At 40.9% G+C, this 26,853-nt stretch overlaps 1 protein-coding gene across 2 annotated transcripts in view; it reads right to left on the bottom strand.

Moving 5' to 3' along the window:
- Positions 1–1,206: 1,206 nt before the first annotated feature.
- Positions 1,207–26,853, bottom strand: part of Sybu (syntabulin) — a 65,457-nt gene continuing 39,810 nt past the window's right edge. For both annotated transcript variants that reach the window (XM_042673016.1, XM_042673015.1), the window contains exons 4-7: positions 13,140–13,242; positions 7,205–7,408; positions 5,508–5,657; positions 1,207–3,047 (exon numbers count right to left, since the gene is read on the bottom strand). In XM_042673016.1, the coding sequence (XP_042528950.1) occupies positions 1,943–3,047; positions 5,508–5,657; positions 7,205–7,408; positions 13,140–13,242 (1,562 nt within the window). In that variant the 3' untranslated portion in view covers positions 1,207–1,942. The remainder of the gene's footprint in view (positions 3,048–5,507; positions 5,658–7,204; positions 7,409–13,139; positions 13,243–26,853) is intronic.

Below are 26,853 nucleotides of genomic sequence, written 5' to 3'. Positions count from 1 at the left end.
ATGTGGGGTTTTTATTTTTAGAAAAAAAAAATTCCCTCTTCAAAGTCCACCAATATTTTCTCCTTACACTGGGAATAAATGCAAATCCTTACCATGCTTAATATGCTGCCATAGGAAACAATGTATGTCTACTTCTCCCTCACTTCAGCTCTGACCTCCTTGGTTCTCCTGTATCATATTGAGCCCTTTTGTCTCTCATTTGCTTGTTTTGCAATACTTTACCCATAATTTCACATACAGACTCTTTCTTCATCATCAGTGATATTTCATTAAAGATGTGTTCTTACACTATGTCAAAAAAAAAACCCTTACTTCTTTTAAAACATAGCTATCTAAAATGACTTCATCACCAAACCACTGCTTCACAGACTCAAGAATGGAAGCTTTCTGAGAACAGAGATCTTGTCATGTCTTTCACCAAAGATGACCGGCCCAGTAGTGCCTAACTAGAACAGGAGAACCCAATAAGTGGTTGTTGGATTATTTAATGTATTCAACAATAACTTTTAGATTTCCTATAGGACTGTGCCAGGTCCTGTTCTAAATTCTTGACATAGATGTGTGAGCAAAACAGACCACCGATCCTGGCTCTGTTCATACAGCTAATTTATTAGTGAGGGATGTGGGTAAGAAGCAAGGTACAGAAAGCTGTTTTTAAAGTATATTTACAATGCTGTAGCAGTAGCAGTTTCAAGGTTAAACACTATTTGCTATGGCTCTTCCCTTTGCAGGTAAAGTAGGAAAAGGCCTTTGCTTTGTAGACATTTTAAATCCTCCTGGAGATGGATTCTGAGCAATTTTCCTCTTTGAGGCTTAGCTCCCATTTTGAAAAGTAAGTATACTCACCTCACAAGGTTGCTAGCACTGAATGAATTAATGCTGATCAAATATTATCTCATTCCTTCCCACCACCGCCTGCTCACTACCATAAGAGAAATAAGACATTGCACTCCCACTCTTTCCTTTCCTGCTCACTGAAAATCACCTCCCTTACAGAAGGCTCAACATGCAGTATGTGGTTAGATAATTAGTGGAAGTATTTTTATTTAAGAAATGATGTGTTGATAGTCAAGGTAGAGAATCTTCACCTGCAGTATTATTCTCTCTCATTACTTAGTGCCATTGTTATAGAACCTTCTCCATAGCCATGGATGATCTGCCAGTGACTTAGACCTTGCATGGAAATAGACCCACAGAGTATTTATTAGGAGGATAAAACATTTATTTAAGTGGAAACACTAATCTTTACTTTCATCATGCAGATGTGTGTGGTTACAAACAATTTCCAATAAAACACTATATATAATATAATAAGCAAAAAATAAGTTAGTACATTGTAAATTTACATACAACTTCATCAATCAACAGATTTAAGGACAGACTTAAGCCATTTAAGACTTTGCAGCTACACTTAGTTTTAAAAAAATTGCCAACACTTCAACTTTATCAACCCCAAGTAAGACACTAAAGAGCTATTCAAGACTTCTTCAAACCAATTATGCAAATACATTTTTATTTTTGGTTACAGTCCCCTGCTATGCACAAGACCATTGGGAATTCTGGAACAGTTACACATTTTTTAAACGGCACAAAGCAAAGCAAGGAGATAACATGCCAGCCTTGGAGAAGCTGTCTTGAAAGTGCAAAATCTGCATTTCTCTCTTCCTGAACCACTAGATTAAGATCGGGGGACCTCGGACGACAGGGCAGGGTCATTAGCATGCTTTCTATACCATACTGGTGGGACGTTTACTGGAATGAGGTCTCCATGTCTTGGAAGATACCTCCGGTTTTAAACAGTGACACAGGCTTCAACTAACTATAGTGCAAATCAAATACCGAGGAGCAACACGACGGAATAGAGACTGCCACAGATCGACTTCGTGTTTCTCTACCGGGCACAACGTCACACAGAACACACTGGCAGAGAAACAACTTCTATTTAGGTTTTGCTGTGGAAGGTGGTGCGGCGGAGTGAATGCAGGGCCACTACGCAGCAACCCCGGAGCAAGGCTCCGAAGTTGTAGACGGGATCTATTCCACCCCTCTGAGTACTGAATGCCCACAGGACGGTAGGCACCACGGGAGCAGCCACAGCCAGCAGATCCACCAGGAAACTGCTGCTCCAGTACTGCCTCATGACACCCCCCTGAGACAGTGGGTTGATGCCATCCAACCTTTCTTCTGCAAAAGCGGTGAAATCCAGCTCTCTCATGAGGCGGTTTGCACGGGCTTCCATAGCTGCCTTGCTGGGTAGAGTCTCCATGGGAGACAGAAGAATGGCTGAGTTCGGACTTCTTGGAGTTAAATCAAGCATTAAGGGAGAGATGGACTCTGGGAAGGTCTCTGAGTCAGCCCCAGACTCATCAGGCGATGCTGAGCTCGAGGGACAGAAGTCCCGGAGCTTGAGCACACTCTGAATGAGCTCAGAGACAGCCGGGCTGAAGGGTACCACATCGGTCTGCACAGCTTGCTCCATCACCACACTGACCTCTTCCTCCTGCCCCACCACCAGAGGGAGGGCCTCCAAGACTTTTGCCTTTGGAGTAGAGTGAACAGGCTCTAGGTCACCAGATTCTTGGGTGGCAGCAATCACCACCTCATCCAACAAATCTGTGCCATCAGCCAAGCTATCACCTATCAGCAGCTCACTGTCAGCCCCTTCCTCCGTGACTTGCTCTTCTGGAGATAGGCCATCTGCCACCTTGCCCAAATTGGTGGCCAGGGGCAAACTTTTCCTGGGGGAATCACATGGGAAGTCTAGACACAGTTCATCCCTCAGGGAACCATTGTGTGCCATCTCCATGCTCTGAAGCAGGGACTCAAGCTTCTTGTTTTGGATGTTTATGTCCACAAAGTATTTCTGAATGCCTTTGTCTTTATCAGCCAGGTTGCTCCTCATCGTTTCAATGACCTGTTTGAGCTGCTTGATCTCCTTCCTGGCTTCTTTGAGAGCCAACTGAGCCTCTACCCTGTGGCACTCTTCTTCAATCCAGTCTTCCCTCATCCGGGCCAGCTGGGACTTGAGCTCTACAATCTCAGTTTCCCTAGAGGGAAGGCAAGCACAGTTTAAAAACAGTCCCATCCGAACCAGAAAACAAGCAGTTCAGACACAGCCCAAAGCCCATTTTCTTCTTCCACTTGGAACACAGTTTCGTAATGTTTTTCATTGGCAGGGAGTAGCTATGCACTTCCCCCCTTTAATTGTAAAATAGCTAAGGTAATAATAGAAACCAGAAACAGAATCAAAATAGCTACCATTGTTCTCTCTCTCTCTCTCCCTCTCTCTCTCTCTCTCTCTCTCTCTCTCTCTCTCTCTCGTTCTATGTGTCAGGCACTAAGTAGTTTACTTAGATATCTGTGTTACTTAGTGGATACTTAGATATCTGTGTTTTTATTATTAATCTCATTGTCTGCTTTTATATCCATAGCCTAATCTTTCACAATGCATACTCAAGCGTTTTTGAAAGACAATCTATTTCACTTTTAATTAGTTATCAAAGACAGAAGCTGGAATGATGTGAACCTTCCCAAACTGGTCTCTGACCACAATTCAATGATAATATTTTGACATCTTACAGTGCTACATCTTGCAAAGGCATTGTGAAAAGTTGCGTACTCTATCTTGTCTCAGATAAGATGATAAGGGATCTGTCGCCCCTGAGTAGAATCCATCATACTTTTTAGATTCCTCAAAGGATACTATTACAAAACATTTGCCAAACTATTCTTTCTTACATGTATTTTTCTCCAAGATCAATGTAAATATATGTTCTCATAGTGGTTTTGGATATGTAGACCAGATAGCCAGGATCCACATGGATGTGAGGAGCCATTACCAGTACTTAAAGTTGCACTTGAATATTTTATCAAGTTGTGCTGCTTGTTCACACCTCTCCCTCCTCTAAAGTTACAAATCTTACAAATCCAGAGTTAATCAGTCAAATACTTTCAGAAAGTGAAGTCGAACTCATCATATATTGGAGTTTGGGTCTCAAATCTATTTCAGTCAGGTGAAGAAACAAATTAATCTAGAAAATGAAAAATGTCCCTTCTCAATTCCTGCACCATTATCTGCCCACAATTTTACCAACAAAACAGTCTCTTGGTCTTCACCACATCCTTGTGGCCTCAGAGGAAGAGGTGTTAGCCAAGTAGCCATGTGCTAAATCAGACCCCAAGCTCCCAGAAAATGAAAACACCACCCTTACTGAGCTCCCAGCTCCCTCTGCTAGTCTGTTCCAAAAATTTCCAGGGAAAAAAATCATCATGCAGAAAAACTGGCTTGCTCCCAGAATGTCAAAGGTCTTTTCTCTCCAAGATAAGATCTCTTAGGCATGTGTCGGATTTTTTTTTCTTTTTAACCTGAACTCTTGGCCAAGAAAAATGAACCTCTTCCTTCAGCACAGAAATAGCTTGCAGGAATCACAATGCACACATAGATGTTCACTCTTCGGTAGAGACAAACAGGACTTGATGGGGCCTTTGTGGCCTATTCTGCTAGATGAATTGTTGCTGCACATGTTTCTACCCATTAAAAATAGCAATACTGCTGGGCACTGGTGGCCTGTAATCCTTGCTACTCAGGAGGCTGAAATCTGAGGATCAGAAAAGTCCATGAGACTCTTATCTCCAATTAACCACCAGAAAACGGGAAGTCAAGCTGTGGCTCAAAGGGGTACAATGTTAGCCTTGAGCAGAAAAGCTCAGGGACAGTGCCCATGCCCTGAGTTCAAGCTCTATAACTGACAAAAAGGAAAAAGATCTCTTCAGAGGCTGATTTAAGAATTCTATGCCTCCATCAGAAAGAATGACATTGTCCCATTTGTTAGGAAATAGAAAGACTTAGAAAAAATTATATTAGGTGAAGTAAACCAGGCCCAAAGAAACATAGGTCCCATGGTTTCCCTTATTTGCAATAACTAGTTTATGTCTGAGACAAGCAGAAAAGGCCAGATAAGCTGATGTTAGGTGAAATGAACCCCAAGATAAGTATTCAATGTTTTTTCTTTCATGCGATTGTTTCTAACACATTTTTAAGATGATTTCTTTGTTGCTTTGTATGTCCATCCCCCATTGTATAACCCCTGCTTTCACTGTATTTGAGGTTGGTATAATTTGGGGAGGGGAAGGGGAAAAACAAATCGTTTAAATAGGGATACAGGTGGACCCATTGCAACAATGAGATGTACAAGTTGTTATATCAAAAAATGAACTTTACAACTTTGGCTGGGGGTGGGGGGCAGGGAGGGTAGGAGATGGGAAGGGAGGGGAAGGGGAAACAAAGGAGGAGGCAACAATGCTTGATAAGAAATGTACTCATTATCTTGCCCATGTAATTGTAACCCCTCTGTATGGTATTTTCACAATAAAAATAATTTGACCAAAAATGTTTTTCTTCTCTATTTTTCTGTATGGTTTGGATGATTATACTTAGTATAGCATAGTCTCAATATTGTCCTAAATCACACTGCGTAAGGAACACCACAGGAGGAATGCAGACTCACCTTTCATGAAGTCGGCGCTCTGATTCCTTCAGCCTGGTCTTCAGGTGTCTCACTGTGACCTCCTTCTGCTGCAGAGGGGTCAAGTACTGTTCTGGATTTGGGGGTCTGACACCATGATTCTCTCCACAAGACATGTACCTTCCAGACCGCCTGAAACAATCCAAGTAATGAAGTTACTTTGAGCCCTATGTCCCCCCCCCCCCACTGTAGAAAATAAGTGTTAAAACGCTAACTCCCTTTCTAAGAGATCCTAGGAAACTACCTAGATTGATGGCCTCTTTGTGAGAATAATATAAAAAGGCAGCAGAGAGCCTTCCGCAGAACCTAGCCTTTCTGACATATCTCCGACCCCAATCTCAGACACAGTGTCCAGAAAAACTTTCTGAGAAAAGCTTTCTATTGTGTGTTAGCCACACCATATAACCACCCCATCTTTGCTGTATCAGACTAAAACACATAATCCAACGCTTGAGAAGGAACTGCAGCAGTGTGTTGGGGGTCTTAGACCTCAGTAACATGAGCTCACCTAAGAAGACAGACTAGAACATAGCTGCTAATCTCAGGGCTGTGAATGACATCGAAGACTGAGGGAGTGGTATGTAGAGGAGGGAGAGTGAAGCAAGGTTTTTTTCTTCTGAATTAAGAGTCATGATCTCTTAGAACTGTTCACAGGGCCCTGCTGTGTATTCATAGTTACAGTTAAAGGGCAATTAGGGTGGAAAGAATGAAGAGAAAGGGGCAAGATGACCTAACTTTCTGTACAACGTACCCCTGTCTGAAGATCCTGCATGATGTGAGTTAAATGCAGTTTGTTCTGACCTCAGCCCCTGGTGTGAGTGTACTGCTTTGATGGGAATGGAAAGTTTCTTCTTGAACGAGGCTGCTCTACTCACATCAGTTGTGTTTTGTGAGAGAGGCACTCGATGTTCTGCAAACAGCCCCAGCTAGAATCCTAGCCAAGAGCAGGGCATCCCTGCTGTAAGAGCTGACTCATGAAAACAAGTCACTCAGGGAGAAGAGGACTGAGGAGAGCAGCCAGCTTCTCCCCTGCTGCTGGACCAAATCCAAGCCACTGTGTTGCCTGCGCCTGGGCCTGCACTCCGCCCAAGATGGCCTATGCCCAGTTCCTTCCCTTCTGGCCCTCCTCCTCCCTGCCCTTCTGGGTGTGCACTCCATTCTTCCTTCTCCCCATACTGTTGACTCTTTGCTTGCCCTTCAGATGTTGCTTCTATTCACTTCCTCTGAATGGGCCCCTCCCCATGTTGTGTACCTTCATATCACCACAAAAGCTGTGGAATAACCTTAGACTGATTTGTTATTAGATAGTTAATGTCTTCTCCTTTGGGCATTGAGATCCAGGCTCACTATTAGGCATTCTGTCCTCAGTGCTCATACAGAACATGGTACTCCATAAACATACGATGTTGGAATGAATGAATGAACACAAGCAGATTTAATGCCCACATCCCTCCTGCTGCTGCTATGCCATTGCTTTCCTTATCAAGGCACTGCTTGGACTGCTGTACCCTGCTAGACATTGTGGTCTGTGATCTTTCTGCAGCAATCCTTGAAGGATTATCTGAGTGTGGGATGGGGAAGAGAAGTGTCTTATTACAGAATAAAGCAGGAGATTAAGTGCTGTGCATTGTTTTTCTTTTTTAGAGAAAAGCTGAACTAAGGAGAGGAATGGAACTCACCTCATCACTGGGCTGCAGTCACTTCCTTTGTACGAACCTGAGTTGCTACTACTTGGGGAAGAAGGTGCATAATTGGGATGGATGTTAACTGGGCTCAGCTGATTCCTGCACAGCATGGACAGAAGGTCTTTTTCCCTAGGGGACGGTGGGCTGTTGACAGATTTATGCAAGGAAGCTCCATTACTCCGCCCATGGGGACCTCGACTAGAAGGAGAACATAACAAATGTTAGAGCCCTTGTGGCTAGAAATGGCTTTGCCTTCCAAAACCCAGTTCCAACTAAGGAAATATAATTCTTAGAGTTAAATGGGGCAATCTAATTCCTGATGCAAACTGTCCTGATGAATAGCCTTTCCTAGCTTACCTGGTTTTTTTTTTCCCTCTCCTCATAGATTAGCACAAGAAGCCTTACTCTCTGCTCTTTTTTCAAATAGATTCTGACCATAAAGCTTGTTTTGGATTAAACCCAATTGCCCATTAAGAACACATACCAGGTAAAATATTGATTTGGCTTAGATTCATTTGGGAGGCTGTTTTGAAAGTATGTTTTTTGTTCCAGTGCACCTGCTTTGGTTTAGAAATATTTGGTTTTGGTTCATTTTGGGGTAAGAAAATTAAGCTAGTTCATTTAATCTATGGAGATGATGGCGTTTCCCATTGTGGGGAAGAAACAGACTAAGAGAGGCTATTTAATGTTTTGCTTTTCTTTCCATTCCCAACTTATCATAGCCTTTCCCATTTAACTACAAAAATGTTCACACAGCCTCATCTTGTGTATTGCTTTGTCCTCTTCAGCAGGAGTCTGATTTGTACCTTTTCTAAAATAGAATTTGAATATCCTCACCTTTCTCAATTCCCTCCAGAATAAAGGCCAGACTCCTTGAAGTAGCTAGAGGTCTAATCTACCACCCCTCCCAACCCCATCCTCCACCATTCCTTGCTCTATATCATTCCAAATGATTTAGTTTCCTGAAGGATACATGCTCGTGATCATCCTTATCTTTTTGAAGCTACAGTTTCTCCGGCCTAAAACTGTCCGTCTGCCTTCTCTAAGCCCCTAAATACCAAGATGTCTCCCACTTTGAGAATGATGGGAAGCTGTTCCAAGAAACCTTCTCTGAATTCTTTTTCTAGGCCATTGGCAGTACCACTTTTTGGTGCTAATACCCTATACAAACTGCCAGTGTGGAATTGTTGAACAAAATTGCCAGTGAATACTTAATTGTCTTGCTCCTACACTGGGGCATCTCTGAAGGAAGGAACACAGCTTGACCTTCTACAGCCCCACCACTTCCCAGCACATACTAGGTACTCCCTACATGGCTGCTGAAAGAATAAATTCGATTTGAGTCCTGGTACTACCACATACTTGGACCTTAGGTAAGCCATAAACCATTTCATATGCACATGTGCATGCACACACACACACACACACACACACACACACACACACACACACACACTCCTCCTGCCTTCAACACCGAATTCATAAGAACATCAAATCATAATCAAATACAATCAAAGCTGGCCTATTCAGGAAAGTTCATGAGGCTTTTGTCTACTACTAACCAACAAAAAGGCAGATGTAGAGTTGTGGCTCAAGCAGTAGAGCACCAACCATGAGTGAAAAAGCTAAAGAACAGAACATCAGGCTCTGAGTTCAAGCTCCAACCCTCCAAAAATATCTGCCAGGCACTGGCAGCTTATGCTTGTAATCCTAACTACTCAGGAGCCTAAGAATCTCACAGGAAAAGGCTGTGAGATTCATATTTCCAATCAACCACCACTACGGCTCAAAGTAGTACAACACTAACTAGCCTTGAGCAAAAACCAACCTCAAGGATGGTGCTCAGGCCCTGAGTTCAAGCCCCACAACCAACACCAGCAAGAAACAAAATCAAATGCACTAAAGCAGTAAAGCATGTGCTAGCAAGCACAAGACCTCATATTCAGATCCAAGTATTACCTAAAAACAGAATTAAATACAAAAAACATGTACGTAAAACAATCAAATGCACCCAAGAAACCAAGAGTAACTCAATTGTAGACTGATATTACAGGATTATCTAGTTTGGACATTCCAGTTAATCTAGTTGCAGAGATTTGATTTCCAACAAAGTAGGGAAGCATCTAGAGAATGCTAAAATTTCTTAAATAGGATAACAGTTCTTTCAGGAGTATTTCTTGATGATATTTCAAGGAAACGAGGATGAAGAAGATGCCTTTGGATAGCAGGTCTGCCTTTTGATGTCTCTTTCTATTTGCAATTTTAATCACGGCACATATCCAACTGACATGTATGTCAGTGGTAAACGTGTGTAAATGTGAAGGCGAGCATGCATGTGGGTAAACCTGGCACAGTCACCATAATTACTTATTTAAAATCAGATGTAATTTCAACTAGCTGTCAACCCAGGAAATCACACATACATGAAACCTCCAAACTCTGAAGTTAGAACTTCTTTCCTCCTGAAATCATCCCAAAAGACTTGTTCTTCATTTTGCAAGAAAAGGACACTTTATATGGAACAGATGGGCTGATGGCTTGGTGACAAACCAACTTCGAGCAGTCCAGGAGTGGGAAGAACTTTATGGGTAGCTGAAAGGAACATGAACTCTGGCTTCGATTTTCTTCTCCACGCTTCACTTCTAAAGCCTGGCACCGACAGGCCTATTTCTTAATGTGACTACAAGACATATGGAGGATTAACCCGTTTAAATTGCAAAAGAATATGGACACTCATTCCTGATTTTGACCTGGGACTGTAGACTAGAATAGAATGTAACTTTACAGAGGATCTTCTGTGACATAGGGATTGATCCAGATGGGCTATAAGCACTTTCACATCACGAGCTCACCATCCCAGAAGGCTGGGACAATTAGTATCTCCTGCCTACACATAACGTAATTGAAGCTTGGGGAAAAGAAATGGTGCAAGAACACACAGCTAAGGTTGGATCTTTTTAGCTTTACAGTAATGTCTCCTACTTTACACAAATGCAGTACATTGTTTTAGATAATAAATAGGCATGTTAGGTACTGGCTGTTTATGTCATTATTATCTAAAGGTTTCACCACTCACATCCATACTTCAATGAAGAGCTAAGATATATGATTAAGGACCAGCTAATTATATGAGAATTTCCAGAGAACTCACCTACTATACTGAACAAACTATCACACTATAACATCATCATTATAGCCACCACCATCACTCTCTCATTTCTCATAATTTTCAAATAAAATACAAAGTAAGAGAGTGGACATAACAATGCTTCCCATTTCCAGAGTAATTGGAAAGAGAAATGAGAAACATAGAAGTTAATCTCCTGAGAGGAAGAAAATTCCTATACTCTAACCATGGCCCTTACTTCAGGTAATTCTACCATCATCACCATTTCTTCATCACCACCATCATCATCATTATTCACTATGATCATTTTCATGAGATGAAATTTGCCCCATTCTCATATTATTCAGGTATGGTTAAAACCCTAACTTTCAAAACTTGAGAAGCCTCAGAACATATATATATATATATATATATATATATATATAGACTATGCCTGAGCTATTCTATGCTTGGGTCAGAGAAAGAAAAGAATCCAAACTTAATTACTCAACTATTTTTTCCTAAACTTTGTACTTGCTAGGCAGGGGCTCTACCACTGAAGCCATGCCTCAAGTCCTTTAAGCTTTAGTTCTTTTAAAAATAGGATCATGGGGGCTGGGAAGGTGGCTAAGTGGTAGAGTGCTTGCCTTGCATGCCTGAGGCCCTGGGTTCGACTCCTCAGCACCACATAAGCAAAAAGAAAAAAAAAAAAGCCGTAAGTGGTGCTGTTGCTCAAGTTGTAGAGTACTAGCCTTGAGCTGAAGAGCTGAGGGACAGCGCCCAGGCCCAGAGTTCAGACCCCACGACCAGACCCCCCCCCCAAAAAAAATAGGATCATGGGCCTGGACCAAGCTGGTCTGGATTATGTTTCCTGGTCGCTGGGATGACAAGTATGTGCTGCCATTTTGGGGTTGAGATGGGATCTCAAGACTTTTTTTGCCACAAGCTGGCCTAAAACTGTAATCATCCCATTTTCCACTTACCAAGTAGTTTGTAATTACAAGATTACACAACCATACCTGGCTAATTGTTGCTGAGTCTTTGAAGGTCTATTAACCCTTGGCAATAGTTGTTTCTGATGTATGCACATACTTGATTTGCATATAATTATTATTAACCATTTTATGTATCCATTCAATATTTTGATTTAATGTATGAACTTCAATGTATCATATTTAATGTATTATTTTTGATCATATAAAGAAACAAATTCTAGACCAGAACATTTTCTCTAAGACCTTCTGCATTATTGACCTTGGGATTTATCCACTAACCCAAGTTTCTTTGCAATGCTTAATCAAATTGGCTTTTTAAAAAGTCCATATTCTCAGATAACCTGTTCCATGGGTATATGCTAGTTTCTTGGATGAGTTAGATCCTCAGGGCCAGACACATCTGACTTATACAGAGAAAGCCCATATTTATGCTCTGTGACCCACAAACACGTTATTTCCTTAGAACAGAATGATGTGGGGATAGAGCCATTGTGCTTTTGTTCAGTGGACTTTACTCTTCTCCTTCAGATTTGTCTGGCTTCAGTTTTATTTCTAATAATAAGAATGTGCACTGGGGGTATCTCCAGTCCTTTTATACACATCAGCCAAACCTTTGATCACCCAAGAGAAATAGGAAATGTGCTTGCTGAGTCCTGAAAATGCAAGTTTCTAGAAACTAAATCCCTTTACCTCTAGGAAAGCACCTCCTATATTGTATCATCCCTCCCATCCTACCACCCATGTTTTTTTCTTTTTACAGATTTTCCAATTTAGATACTGTAGCCCACTATGCTCAAATGATTGTATAAAATCAGAGTGGAAGTGGCCCCCAGGTGTGCTGTGTTCACTCGATCACTCTTTTCAGGGTCTTGCTCTGAGCTTCCCAATCACTGAGGTCTCCTGGGACCAGCCCATCTAGACTCTATCACATGATCTATTACTCTGTATCCTTTCCCTGCATGTCTTTTAAATAATCATTTCACATTTATTGTCTTTTTTGCCATATAAGGATGAATGTGCGTTTTGTGGGGTTTTCCTTGCTGTTGTATGTTCGTTCCCTGAATCACAATAGATGCTGACTGAATACTAGAAGGAGGAATTATACTGGTGGCAGGTAGAGAATTCTGGAGCTTACATTATCCTCCATTACATGTAAATGGTGGCTTCCATATGCCCACAGTCCTCTTCTCCAATTTCACACATCAGTGATGAACTCTTAATCCAAAACATTAAGCTGTATGTACTGAGCCAATTAGAAACTCTGTGAGTGATGTATCACTGTAAGTCTCTTACAGATGAGGAAATGGAGGAGGTGAAAAGTTAAGCATTTTGCTCAGGGTGGTACTATAGCACTCAGACTAGGACAGCCTGGCTCATAGCTACCACATTTAGATGCTTTGCTCTTGCAGTGGTGGTCCTCATGTCTGTGAACTTCACACTTCTTTGCTCTTTACCAAAGTAGAATTTGGGGGCTCTTGGGACCACTGCTTTGTTCACAAAGAAAAACAGAAGCTGAACTAGAGGAAAGGAAGAGATGACTACCTGCCTAATACCCAAGCGAGGAGATGGGTGAGTGAGGGAAAGAGGACAGTGAAGGATGAGGGGACAGAGTGCCCAGGTCTCGATGGGGGATAGCTGTGGGGGATAACTCAGACTGAGTCATGTGACCACAATAAGTCAAGTAGGGAAAGACCCTACTGCAAATCATATAAACCCCTTCATTGATGGTAAGAATAATCAACAAACAAGATGGTTCCATAGAAACATAAAGTGCAGGTATGTCAACTGTGTAAAGCGCCCAAAGTACTAAGCTAGACACAATGCCTACTTGCGTGCAAAAGAGGACCGCTTGCTTCCTGTGGTAGACATGTGGACCTCGGGGGCTGAAATGCTGCCCGTGCTGCTGGAGGAGCTAAAATCGGCTTCACTACCTGAAAAAAACAACAGGGGAGAAAGAAGCATGAAGAAAACAAAACCCAAGAGCTGGCTGGCCCGTCCCCAGCCTTCTACGTCTCTGGCTTCCTGCATTGGGAACTCTGCCAGTACCAAGATTCCAGAGCTTTTAGCTCTCAGCATTTTCTTCAAAGCAGACAAGAGAAGGCTAAACACAGGCTAGAACTACAGGCAAGCTGCTTTCATAAAGAGGCCAGTCTCCAGCAGATTGTCCACAGTGACCCAAGCAGGGCAAGAAATGCCCACCCAAGGCTCTCACCCAACAACAGTGTGAGCCCCAAGTGTAAGCAAAAGGAAAAGCATAGTTATCAGTTCTGAGCTAGCTTTTCTGAGAGAGTTTATCTTTGGGCTTTTGCAGTCAGCTAGCTAGTCATAGTTGAACTTGGCATCTCAGGTCTGGAGACGGTTGGCCACTTAGAAGCGGTCAGGAGGACAGGCTGGGTGCTAAACGCTGCTTGAACCTACACTATCTGATTACAGGGCTCACTTTGTCTGACTGCAGCTTTGGTTTCTATAAAAAGACAAAAACAAAAACAAAACTTGTACTAAAAGCAGGAAACTGACATCTAGCCAGTGAGGGAAACCTATGAAATATACTGAAATATGGAATTGAAGCAGGAGTTGAGTGTGTGATTATAAGAAATACATGTTGTCTGTTAACATAGTGTAAGTTTATTCTCATAAATAAAAGACACTATCCTGAAATAGTCCTGAAATAGTAATAATGAAAATAGTCCCAAAAATGGCCCTGGGGAAAGTAAGGACAGGGGAAAAGAAGCCAGATAGAACAGGGAAAACTAAAAGGAAATTTTAAAAGAAAGATGAAATTTCATGCATTTTTGAAAAGAAAATCTAAGAATAAAATTCTATTTGGTGTGTAACAAAGCTCCTATAAAATAAAGTTATTTATGATTCTTCTGGTCTAGAACTCTGAGCCAACAACTTCTCTCTCTCTCTCTCTCTCTCTCTCTCTGTGTGTGTGTGTGTGTGTGTGTGTGTGTGTGTGTGTGTGTGTGTGTGTGTGTGTGTGTGTGTGTGTGTGTGTGTGTGTGTTGGTCCTGGGACTTGAGCATAGTTCTGGATGCTATCCGTGAGCTTTTCTCCTCAAGGCTAAGCTCTACCACTCAAGCCACAGCCTCACTTACAGATTTCTTGCTGTTTATTTGTAAGTAGGAGTTGCAGGGACTTTCTTGTTCCATCCAGCTTTGAACTACAATCTCAGAGCTCAGCCTCCTGAGCAGCTAGGATTACAGGTCTGAGCCACCAGCGCCAGCCAACTTCCATTGCAAAGCTTCAGGAAAATAAGAATTTAAATCCTTGAAAATCTCACAAGCAGTGAACAATAGCTATCATTATAAAAATAACTGCTGAGTGCCCACTATATCCCAGGACTTGTATGAGATGTTTTCTGTTCTTTATATTATTTAAACTTGACCTTTTGGTAAGACAGATACTAATCTCACTGTTGTACTATTATGGAAACCAAAGCTGATGTACCCAAGACTTGCGGGTGATGGATCCTGCATAGAACCAAATCCTTAGATGCTTTTGTGACAACAAGCTTTGTCCTGGGAAGGCAGTGGAGGAAATAGGAAGCTGAGAGATTCCTAGACAGACTATACCTTGCCATTTCCCTAAGAGACTTTGGTACACTGGCATACGGATCCTCTCTATGTAGCTTTCATTAGTTCTGCTAGAGGAGAAGTAGGACTGTGCATGGAAAGTCAGAGAGCAGGGTGGTGGGGTGGGGAGGGGTGGAGTCTCTTGTTCAGTTTACAGCTGTGAACTTCAGTTCCCAGCTGAATTCAGGGAAGATTAGGGAGGTAATTTATCAAGAACCAGACCTTCTGGACTTCAGAGAATTTGTCTAAATATGTAATGAACTCCAATAGCTTCTGGAAGTTAATTAGTTGCTTCTGAGTAATGTACTCTTTGGATTGTAATATTTTACAATCTCAAGGATTCAAGCCTGATTTTTTAATTCAGCAACACACTATTTTTGACTAACGCTGTCAGCAAATTAACAGGCAGATTATTAAAAGATAAAGGAAGATGATTTTTCAAAATAGATGATTTGGTTATAGCCCATCCAGGTTAAGATATTCATTTCTAAGGTAAAATTATTACTTGCAAGTATATAATTTTCATAAAAGGTTGTCTGCATACAAATAAAAATTCTACAACAGAAATGGAAAATTGCTGAAGATCCACTTTACTCCCAGGATGCTTTGTTCTGTGGTAATTACATTTGCTAAACCAAAAGGGTAACTTTGTTCTCTATTTTATTGCAACTGGAACTCAATATATTGACTTTTATGTATGTGCAGAGCCGGAGGTCTCTTGGTCTCAGTGCTTTTCTATATTCTGCACATCTTAAAAGGATTAGAAAACATACTCAGGGGGTGCCAGGAAGCTGTATTCAGAACTGTCTAAATGATATGTTAGTGAAAACATACCTATGCTGCTCCACAACTACTTCCGTTTATGATTTTAGGAAGGATAAACAATTTCCAACTTGGTGAATACAATGGAAAAAAATTAATGAGCTTTTTATAGAAGATACATTTCAGAAAAGCTAATTTCATTTTGATTTTGAGTCAAGGTCTTGCTACGTTGCCCAGTTTGGCCTTGAACTCTTGGGCTAAAATGATCTTCCTACATCAGTCTCTCAAGTAGCCCAAACTTACATCAATGTGCCTCACTCATAAAGTTGCTTTTAATTGATCACTTGATATACTATCCCAATTTATTAGGCAAAGACTGGAAACCTGAAAACTCACTATTTATTAGCTACTAGCAGAGATAGAATGAAGAAGAGAGCCTTTGTTTATTGCCTTTAAGCAGCATATACAATCAGACTTTATTGTAGTTACCATAGATCAGTGAGGTTCTTTAATATTGTAGAATCATACAAAGAACACCTAACCTAAGAATGAAGAACCTGAGTCCTACCTTTACTTAGCCAGGGGAAGACATCAGACAATTTAGTGCCTTATTTTCTTTATCTGTTAAGTGGAGATAAAAATCACAGTAGCCACTTCATAGGTTTATAAAGTTATTATACCACCTTATAGGATGATCAGTTAATATGTATAGGATATAAAATGGAGAAAATCATCTGATCCATCATAAGCTCTGAATCAATGTTAAATGTGATTACCATTACCATTCAGGGGTTTTGACCCTTTTAAAAGGCAACTTTTAAAAATTATTTTTAAGTAGTTGTACAAAGGAGCTGCCACTTAACAAAGCAGTTAAAGAGGCAACTTTCATTTATACTAGACATGTCTTTTGTAGAAAATTGAGAAAATAGCCATACTCAAGAAGTTCTATCATCCAAAACAATCCTTGATATAAAACCATTCAGCACTGAGGCTTAGCAACATTATTATGCAGCCTATTTGATTTTTCCCCTAAACATAATCCCTTTTCTTTGAATGAAATGAGTATGTAGGATATTTCAAATGTGTCATATTATTAAAAACAAATACATTATATCAGATACTATCTTAAGTACTTTTAGATATTCATTTCTGGTAATAATATATAAGCTCTATGAAATAAGGATAATTATCAGTCTTTTCTATAGATAATGCAGAGAATGATAGGCACAAAGTGATGTAACTATTAAGAATCCAGGACCATGCTGTAAACTCAGGACAATATTTAGTAAAAATCCTTCAGCAAATTAATATACTTATCTGTTGCCTGATCTCTTCAGAGTAAACTCCTACAAGCATGTTCTAAACCAAAGGATCTGCCTGATGAAACACATTTCATATCTTCCTACATCCACAGCAATATGGATGTAGCATTGAACTAAAGTAGATTTTATGATGAAGAGAACATTCACCCCATCTGCTTGTCTGTGGATACTCAACTGTGGAAAATCTATGATATCACTGGAAACACTCTAACAAAGAATGCAGATTATGCATTAAATGTTGTGCCTGAAAATCTGAAAGGAATTTAAAGAGTCATGCTCATCAACACCATTTATTTGATTGGTGTTATCTTTTTGTGCAAAGGAGTTGCCATTCAACGTGTCAATGTGTAGGTACAGTGCCTCTTGATCAATGTTACCCCTTTCATTCTCCCCATCTCACTCAACTCTCTACCCCCTCCATTTTTTTTGTTTCATAGGAAATGTACTTTGCCCTCCATGACAATTATCTTTGATCAGCTGCCCAGGTTGTGGGCCAGGACTGCAGCCCTGCACCTGCTGCATGGATGTGATGCCTTTCGTGCTGAAGCAGAAAACCCAGCTGTAGGCATCAAGCTATACCTGGTAGACTCCAGGAAGTTCTGGAGCTTTTATATGCTGGCACTGTTGGACTTTTCGGGAGGTCTTGTTTTTCTCTATACTGTTAGAATCATAAGAACGCAGTCCAAGTTTGGTAAGGCCAGATAATTAGAGAAGGAGAAATGGAAACAAAAAGAATATAAGCCCAGGATGATAACTAGACCTACTTTTCCAACGCTGTATTTGGGTCGCATAGGGTGCTATTGTTTTAGCCTGCTTTCATTGTCCTTGAGTGTCATTACATCCCAGACCTCTGAGAACAGAGCGATTCTGTCATCTCCTAAGCTATATTAAGCCATTCTAAACCTCTGATTTAAGTAAGCCCAAACCCTCCATTATCCTTTGTCATCGCAAAGCCCATCAAATTAATTCAGGTTGACTGTCTATATCCTACCTCAAGTAGAAGCAGCAAACCTAAAGGAGAAACATTAATTCTCCCCTTCATCTTCTATCCTCCCTCCCCCCAACACCCCCACATACACAGATATACTGCTCTTTCATTAAAGGCCACTAGGGAGGAGAGAGGAGCTACTTTCACTGAAGCCAAGCACAGCTAACACTAAGGAACAGCTGGAGCAGAGCATATGCAATTATGGCAGAAACTATTAAAACGACTTACTTGATGTCTACTTGGTGGGATGGACTCTTAGTTGTGGAGACTTGGGGACTGGGCCATGGAACTCCTCAAAAATGCTTCACAATGTAACAGTTTACTTTTCCTTCCTTCCCTCTCTCCTTTTTTTCCTTTCTCCTTCCCTCCCTCCTTTCTTCCTTCCTCTTTTCTTTTTGAAAGTTTTTTCAAGCTACTTTCCTGAATCTATTGTAAGTGCTTATCTCAAAAAGGGAAATTTGATCTAAATACCAAGAAATTGATTATAAAATTTGTATGCTTTCTTGTATTTCAAAACAGAGGGCTTCTTAAAAATTTTAAACAGTGTCTATTTCTATGATAAACTGCAAAATAGTTTTCCTTAATAATGATTGACATCCAGCCAATGGATTTTTAATATGCTTAGAGAAATCCATGTAAATATTTACAAGTAAATAAGAACTTCAAAATATTTAGGAATTAAAAATATTGAAAGATCTAACTACATAAAAATAAAATTACTCATGGTAAAATAGAAATGTCAAGATAAATGATGTACTGAAAGGAAATAGTTACAGCATGATAACAAGCTAATTTCCTTATTTTACTGCAAACATCCATATTACAAAAATGTTAGTTAAAAAAATGGATAAAGGCCACAAACAGGAGGATTAGACCAAAAAGAAAAACAAGCTGTGAATTGTGACTTGCACCAGTAATCCCAGCTACTTGGAAGGTAGAGACAAGAGGATCAAGTTCAAGGGCAGCCTGGGCAATAGTAGTAGGGTGACCCTGTCTCCAAAACAAGAGAAAAACAAAGATGCTGGAGATCTGGCTTTCCTTTATCACTCCTTTATCGTGGTCTGACTCGGCTACTTGTCCTTGGCAGAAATACAAACAATCTACCTGTTGACCAAGAAGAGTGAATGAAAGAAGACAGACACAAAGCGGGTTTAAGGAGACTTCCACAAAAGATGAGAAAGTGAAAATGTTTAACCAAAAGTCACTATGAAGCCTGCTTCTACCTCTTACTAGATGTTTGGTCTTGCTTAAGTTATTTTAATCCTAGGTATTGGTTTATGCATGTGCACATATAAATGTATATATATACATGAGGATAATTTATTTATTTGACAAAATTTTTATTGTGTATTTACTGAGAATCTGCCATGTGGCAGGCCCTGCTGTAAGTGTGAGAACAAGGAATCCATCCTGTGTGGTTGTTGTGCAGATATAATGATGCAATGCATAGAAAGTGGTATGCTCATTACTACTCATCTCATACTATTAATGATAAAACAATGCCTACACCTTACTATGCAGAAGAACCACCTGGGGACTTTAAGAGCTGCATCCTTTTGGACAGCACTGACAGCAATTCTAGTTCAGAACATCCATGAGAAAGGGAACCCCAGAAATCAGTATTCTTAACAATTGCTGTAGATGACTGGGCAACAGGTAGTCCATGGACCATGTTGTAATGAAGAGAACTTCAGAGATAAGAAACACTGGACATTTCACTCCAACTTCTGCCCAATCTCAGCGCTTTCTTCAGTGGGCAGCAGAAACTAAAGCAGAGAGGCTACTACTGAAGGAAAGAATTTGTTCATGGGCCTACTACCATTCAGGAGAAGAACTTAATTTGTGGAGTTGCTGGGCCCTCAGAGGAATCCCTTCCCAGGCTAAATGTGTTTTCAGAAGATGGGAAGAGAGGATTGAGACATAAGTGTAACACTTCACAACTGATGCATGCATGGTTTGAGGTCCTCATAACCCTGTTTTAAAAGTAGGGGGCAAACAGTATGCAGTTTCGGGTGTTAACTACCATTCAGCCAAAGGAAACCCCACTAAACAATCCAACTGGTGCTACATTTAAGCTAATCTATCAGTCCTAACCTGCTTCTTCAGGGTAGACCACTTGTCCATGGCAGCCATGTTGAACAGCACGGAAGGAAGCACATGCAGATACACAGATTCCTCATATGATCATCGCTGGCAAGGGACCCGGGGGAAAGCAGGCTCTAGGTGCAACCTTTTACTGAACAAGCCTGGGGAGGTTCACGCCCACAGTGACCAGAATCTGCATCCTAATTATTGGAGGGACTTGGTAGCCACATGCCCGCATGTGCCCTGAAGTATTTTCCAGACTTTTCCATGCTCCTTCTGCTCGCTCCCTAGTCAAGTTTGCCCAACTGAGCTGGGTTGCTGTGTCTTTAACAAAGCTCAGTGGAGAACTGGTGGCTTCTATTTAAGAAGTGTTTATCAGTGTTTACCAAAGTGAGATGAAGGTCCTGTGTGTCTGGCAGGAAGGCTCAAAAATCAAGGAAAAGCAGCACAAAAGGTGGTGATAGTGGGTGCAAGTAGAGGTGCCACATAGTGGGGGCATCGAGGAGAAAGGGTGAGGAGGGGGTGGGTGCGGGAGAAGCCTGTGGACTGTCAGGCAGATCTGTAACTCTTCAGTTCAGAATATCAGGGCGGAGGGAAGGATGGGCTACTACCTCCCCCTTCCCACTTGTCTGAAAGAGATGCCACAATCTTACGGCCAAGGTATTGAACAGGGCTCTGGAGTAATGTGGTTTCTTCCCTCATTTGTGAACTGAAGCTCTTTTCTTAATCTGCTGTAAAGGGAACTGCATAGACTGTCTCTCCCCATCACTGTCTTTGCTGGCAGGCCACCATGTCACAATTCACTCTGGACTGACAGGCTCCTCTCCACCCATGGCAACAGCACTAGGAGAGTCTCAGTCCTCAGCCCATCCACACATTGTCACATTGGCTCATTCCTTTACATTCTCAGTAGCATGCACTCCTACCTTCATACCAGTTCAACCCCATATGGTTACAACTCCCCCCCCCCTCCCCTGCTCTCACCTGCCCTCCCTTCCCTTCCCCTCCTCTTCTTCCTCTGTTCCTTTCCTCCCTTTGCTTTCTCTCTCTCTCCTTCCCTCTCCTTTGGTGATACAAAGCAACATATCTATTTTCTGTACATCAGGGATACCTCAACCAAAATTCCTTCCGAAGTGTCCTCCTGACAGCCATTAATGGTCTTCTGATACCCTGCCTAGCAGTCTTCATTTATAACTGACAGGACAGATGGGAGAAAGAGGCAAAGGCTCAGGTCACAGAGTATCATGTGGAAACAAAGCATGCTATTTTCCACAGAAGAGTGACATTTCATTATTTTCTCTGCAACCCAGAAAGCTATTTTCTTAATTCTCCTCCTTTTTTTATTTGTACATCACAGAAACACAGAAATGGACTATAGTCATAATCCTTGAATATTTTACTTATTCTCTCCATTGGCTATGAGAACTGGCTTAAAAATTGATTGGCTTATATCCTGACTAATTAGGCTATTGTATTTTATTCGTTATATGGTGGGGGGCATCATTGTTACATCTGCACACATGCTTACACTGTATTCCAATCAATCTTGTCCCTTGATAACACTCCCTGCCCCACTTTACCCCCCATACAAATACCACCAAAAGTTTTCCTTGTTTTGCTTTTATGCGAAAATCTATGTCAACAGTATTCAGCTTCCTTTATCCTCTTGATTAATTTATTTTTAATATTATAATAAATGAAGAAACACCACCATCCCATCAGCAAAAACAGCTAACATGACCTTATATCTACCTATGTGTTCTCCTCAACCTAGCCTTTGTTATCTCTTCTTGCTTTTACTTTTTACAGTATCATCACATCTATAAATATTCTGAAAACAATAGATTTTTTAATTTTTGGTTTAAATTTTATTTTTGTGTTTCTGAGGTTTGAACTCAGGACCTTGTACTTGCTAGGCAGCTGCTCTACCTGCTTATGCCCCAGCACCAATGTTTTGGCTTTTGAGTCTTGAACTCACAGTTTTTTTTGCCTCTATTGCTTCAATAGCTGGAATTACAGGTATTTGCAAATTGCTTTTCAAGGTGTTTAAGGATGGATTATCATGATGGGTAATTTGGGACAATTTTCAAAGTATTTTATACAGTTGTAGTACATGAACATAATTATAATGTTTTATTAGTATATCATTAGTAACAAGATATATTTCTTCATTCTGATGATAAGGAAGCAAGTTGAATTGATTTCAGTTACTTAGCTAAATTTCCTATTGTGATAAACTCTTATATGAATTTCCAGAACATAAAAAAAAATAAGAAAATTCACTTTAATTCCATGTATTTCATCCACAAAACCAAATGCTTTGTGGATAATCTATCTTTACATCCCCTTCCCATGTCGTATGGAGAACCAAGAGTCAAAAGTAAAATCAGAATATATATTTTAGCCTACCTTAATTTTAGGGTCCAATACAACTAAGATATGGCTTTAAATCGTATGGGAATTCTGACCTGTATTGCCCTAAAAGATCAGAAATTACCCAAATACACTGCAAGGCTCAACTCTGGTCACTCCATAACTCTACCCTTAGACTTGACAAAGAGACCAGCAATGACTAAGAGGAAGTGACTGAGTTATACCACATGACAACCTCAAAGATGGAGACCACCTTTGCAGTTTGGAGGTAAGGAAGAGAGACATAGGTAGACACTTGTGAGTTTGTTCTGGTGTGTAAGGCAGCACAGAACTCCCTCCTAGTTTAAAGCCACCACAAGGTAAATCTGTACTCCGAAGCAATCACATTGCTTTAGAACTGTTAAAGTCAAAGTGAACACTTCTGCATTCTGATGGTCATCTAACTAGCCATGTCATAGAGCTCATGTGTCACTTTAAAATGTCTTCATGACATTCAGTGGCTACTATGGAATAGATCTTAAATCATCCTCTACTCCTAAATTCACACAGCATCTCATTTTTTCTAAATAGCAATTCTCAGGGTCTAGTTTTGAACCACCACCAGCAGCAGCAGCAGCAGTAGCAACAGCAACAGCAGTCCCTTGGGACACATTTCTGACTCACTGGGAATGGTCTTCATGAAGTTCAATAGCTTACAGGCAGGAGCCTGGTAATGGAGGTTTCAATATGTTTTCCAGCTTATATGAATATGGACGTTTAAGAATCACTATTCTGAGGCGCTCAGTTTTCTTCTCAATAGCTGCTTCTGATCAAGTGGGAGCAGAAGGCTTGGCTATTATTTCAAGTATAGATACACATGATAGTATACATTTTGGAAATCATTTTACATATTTCACATCCAAAATGAGTCAACTGTTTAACTTGCTTGGCAGGATACTGAGTGATACTCACTCGACTTCATGTAACTGGCAACATGTATTTCATAGCTGTGCTTAAGAGCAGGTCTTTGTAACAGCAGGTCTAGGTCTTATTTGGTGACAGCATGACCTTGCTACGCCTCAGTCTACAGAAGGAAGGAAAGCATGTCTATTGCATGAGACTCTTGTGAGAACTGAATGCCATATTGCTTCACTGATGCACAATAGGTATTCATCATTATTATTAATAGCCCATCTGTTTGTTAAGTATGCTGTTAAACAGTTTCTCTAAGGACTATTGGATAGATACAAAACAGACTTAAAAGAAGCTAATGTGTCTCACACAAGAAGGGAAAACACTGTGAAATGACTTTGAACTGAAGTGATAACATTATTAGAGATGTGTGGCTTCTCTCAGGAACAATGGCTTGTTATATCCATATGCTACACAAAGTACTTTACATAGATCTGCAGTGAATCTCCAAAAAGCCTTTGAGATAGGCACAATGATTATTTCCATTTCACAGAAGAGGGTAAGGACAGGTTGATGAGTTGCTCAAGGTCACAGAATGTCAAAAATTGTAAAAGGGGAAGGGAAATAATAAGAATAAATAACAAGAATAAATTAAAATATGTCTTTACCACTAAGAAAACACTCCTGCATACTTTACTCCCAGTAAGCATTTTCTTGCTTGGTCATACAAAGGGCACTGCTAAAAGCTGTAAAAGCGTTTGCAATCTGTAGCAGGGGTTTCAAAAAGTCTAGCATCACTCCATTCTGTACTCCACTCAAACTGTGGGTTCAGACCACACTAGCAAGAAGACTGCCTTTTTGTTTTGTACAGAAACATTTAAGGCTGAGCCATTCATCACCTTCAACAGAGATAACAAACCAACCTTCATTCCCAGACAAAAGAAAAAAGTGAACATATTATAAATATACTTAGAAGAAGTATGCCTTACCAGATCATCAACTAGATAGGTGCTTTTCGCGGTATGGTCTGCATCAGTAGCACCTGAACTATTAGTTGAAAATACATATTTCTGACTCATTCACTGGATCTGGGACTGAAAAGGTGTTCATCCATCATCCACACTTCTTACACGAACAGCTCGGTTGGTGTTTATGCATTGGAAAGTTGCAGAAGCAGTATAATAATGGATTCCTGTTTTTCACATGTCACTTCACATTGCAGTCACTGCTCAACCCTGTCTTTTGACCCTGTCTGCTTCCTTCCATCCTGAGCCTTTCACCCGAGGCCATCATCATTTCTCAGCCACAATTACTGACGTGACTCACACTCTGCCCAGCCACTGGGTGTGGCCCTGGGTCCTGTCTTCCAGACTGTTCTGGAGCAGGAACTTCCTTTGGTGATTCCTTCCCTGAAACCTTCAGTGGCACCTGTTTCCTGAAGACAAAGCCAATGCACCTCAGCATGATCTGTCAATCAGTAGTTATGCAGGGTTCACTCATGTTGTACACTCCTTTAGGATTATCTTTTTTCCTTCTGAGGCTGGCAAAGTACTACTTTTCTTCAGTTCTCAGTCTAACCTTGACCTTCACTTCCTTCAGGAAAGGGATGGGTGCACTCACCATGCCCAGAATTTAACAAGCATTTATTCATTGCACTGAGATTGGCTTTAAGGCCTTTTCCCCAGTAGGGCCTGTTTATCACTGCATTCCTAGGTCCAATGAAGAGTTTAGCAAACAGGAGGTCCTCTTGCCTTGAAAAATGTCAAACCTAGCAAGGGTTCCTCCATTCTTGGGATTCAGTGATGGAAGAAATTTAGACACAGTTTCCTTCCTCTTTCTCCTACTCCTTTAGATTGAGATGACAGACTGATGTTACATAATAAATCAGAATAATAATAAATCTTCACTCTTTTATCTCATATTTCAAAATCTCTTAAAACTCAAGTTTCCAGCCCAGGAAATCAGTATGTACAAACCAGGAAGACTGGAAATGCCTCTATTTTGTTCATCATTGTGATTGAGGGAAGAAAGGTACTGAAAGAACTTAAAGGATTCTACTCTTCTGGAAATAGTACAAACTTGTGAGAACTCACAAAGAAAGGGAAGTCACAAGTTGGGAATGGACAGAAACCATGTGGATTATTAATGCAGGGAAAATAAAGTCTGAGAATCACAAACTGCTGAGTTTGGTGGCAATCGCCAGCACATTGTAGAAAAGCTCTCTTATTAAAGCGAGAAGGAGCCAGCAGTTCACTGAGAACTAGACATGAAAAACAATCCTCACATCCTTTGACAAGCTTATGCAGTACTGCCTCACAAATCACAGATCTGGAATTTGGTACACATTTAATACAAACACTTAGGATACACTGACAAACAAGGCTGACATGTGTGCATTGGATGATAGCACAGTTCAGTACCCAGCGGATGCTGACTAACGGACTGTCTGTCAAACCCCAGGGAAATCTCTAGTAATGTGTCACCTGGCTTTGTCCTTGCCTGTATCCCACTTAACATGCTTAATGAGCGACATGAATGAATATGTGCAAGGCCTGGTGCTGACAGCAAACTACAGATAACACAAACCCTGAAGGGAAAACAAACACAATGAATGACAGAGTCAGAGAAAAATGCTACTAGCCACTGGGTCCTCAGAGACTCTTCTGTCAAGAGCTCTACCTGCACCTGTTATTTCCTTCCCTCCTTCCTTCCAAAGACATTTAGGATAAAAGCAATGAAACTGGGGTTCTGAGAGAGTAATGAGACACATCCCAAGTCACAGAGCTAGTAAACAGCACAGGTGATCTGTCTGACTTGAGTCTGCTTTCTTCTCTCTCCTCCCTCTCCTTTGTACCTTGTGATCAAAATTCACAAAGATCTAAGATCTAAGAATTTAACATCAAAGTCAGTCCATTTCACTTGTGTGTGGATCTTCAACAATGGAGGATATGCCTGGACAGCGACTTGGAAAAACCCAGTTTGGATTACTTAAAGGGATTGAACTACATAGTCTAACAACAAGGCTGTAATAACATGAGGAGAACAATGTGGGGGACAGGCAACATAGAAAAGGAAGTATTCTTAGCCGGTGTGAAGGGAGGAGGATGAAAGGAGGTTATCATGAGACAGATGGCCACTTAAGATGGACCTGGAGTACCAGGAAGAAAGGAAACAAGTCTTAGGGTGTGGAAGAGCTGAGCTCTGGTAAAGAGGATGATAGCATGGGGGAAAGAAAACACAGGATAAGTACCAAGTGAATTGAGTCTCTGGTTTGGATGGAGAATAGTTGATCAGATGGGAAAACTATAGCCAAAACGATGAGTTGTCGCCAGAGTTAGAACACATGAAAGCTATGCTTCAAGCCAGAGACAAGCAGAGCACATTGAAAGAAGAGGGAAACAGGACAAGTTTTGAACAAAGTGGAAATGAACCAAGTCATGAAGACATGACAGCAGGCTCTGGTGGAGCAACTGGTAGTCACACAGCAATCCAGGTGGGTGCTAACAGTTAGAGATGGGTGACATGGGAAGAAGAGAAGAGATGACT

Source organism: Dipodomys spectabilis, unplaced genomic scaffold (assembly GCF_019054845.1).
Source record: "Dipodomys spectabilis isolate Male_0828 unplaced genomic scaffold, ASM1905484v1 ptg000783l, whole genome shotgun sequence".
Lineage (NCBI taxonomy): Eukaryota > Metazoa > Chordata > Mammalia > Rodentia > Heteromyidae > Dipodomys > Dipodomys spectabilis.
Note: the sequence above shows the minus strand (reverse complement) of the source record. Positions and strands in the feature narration are given on the sequence as shown.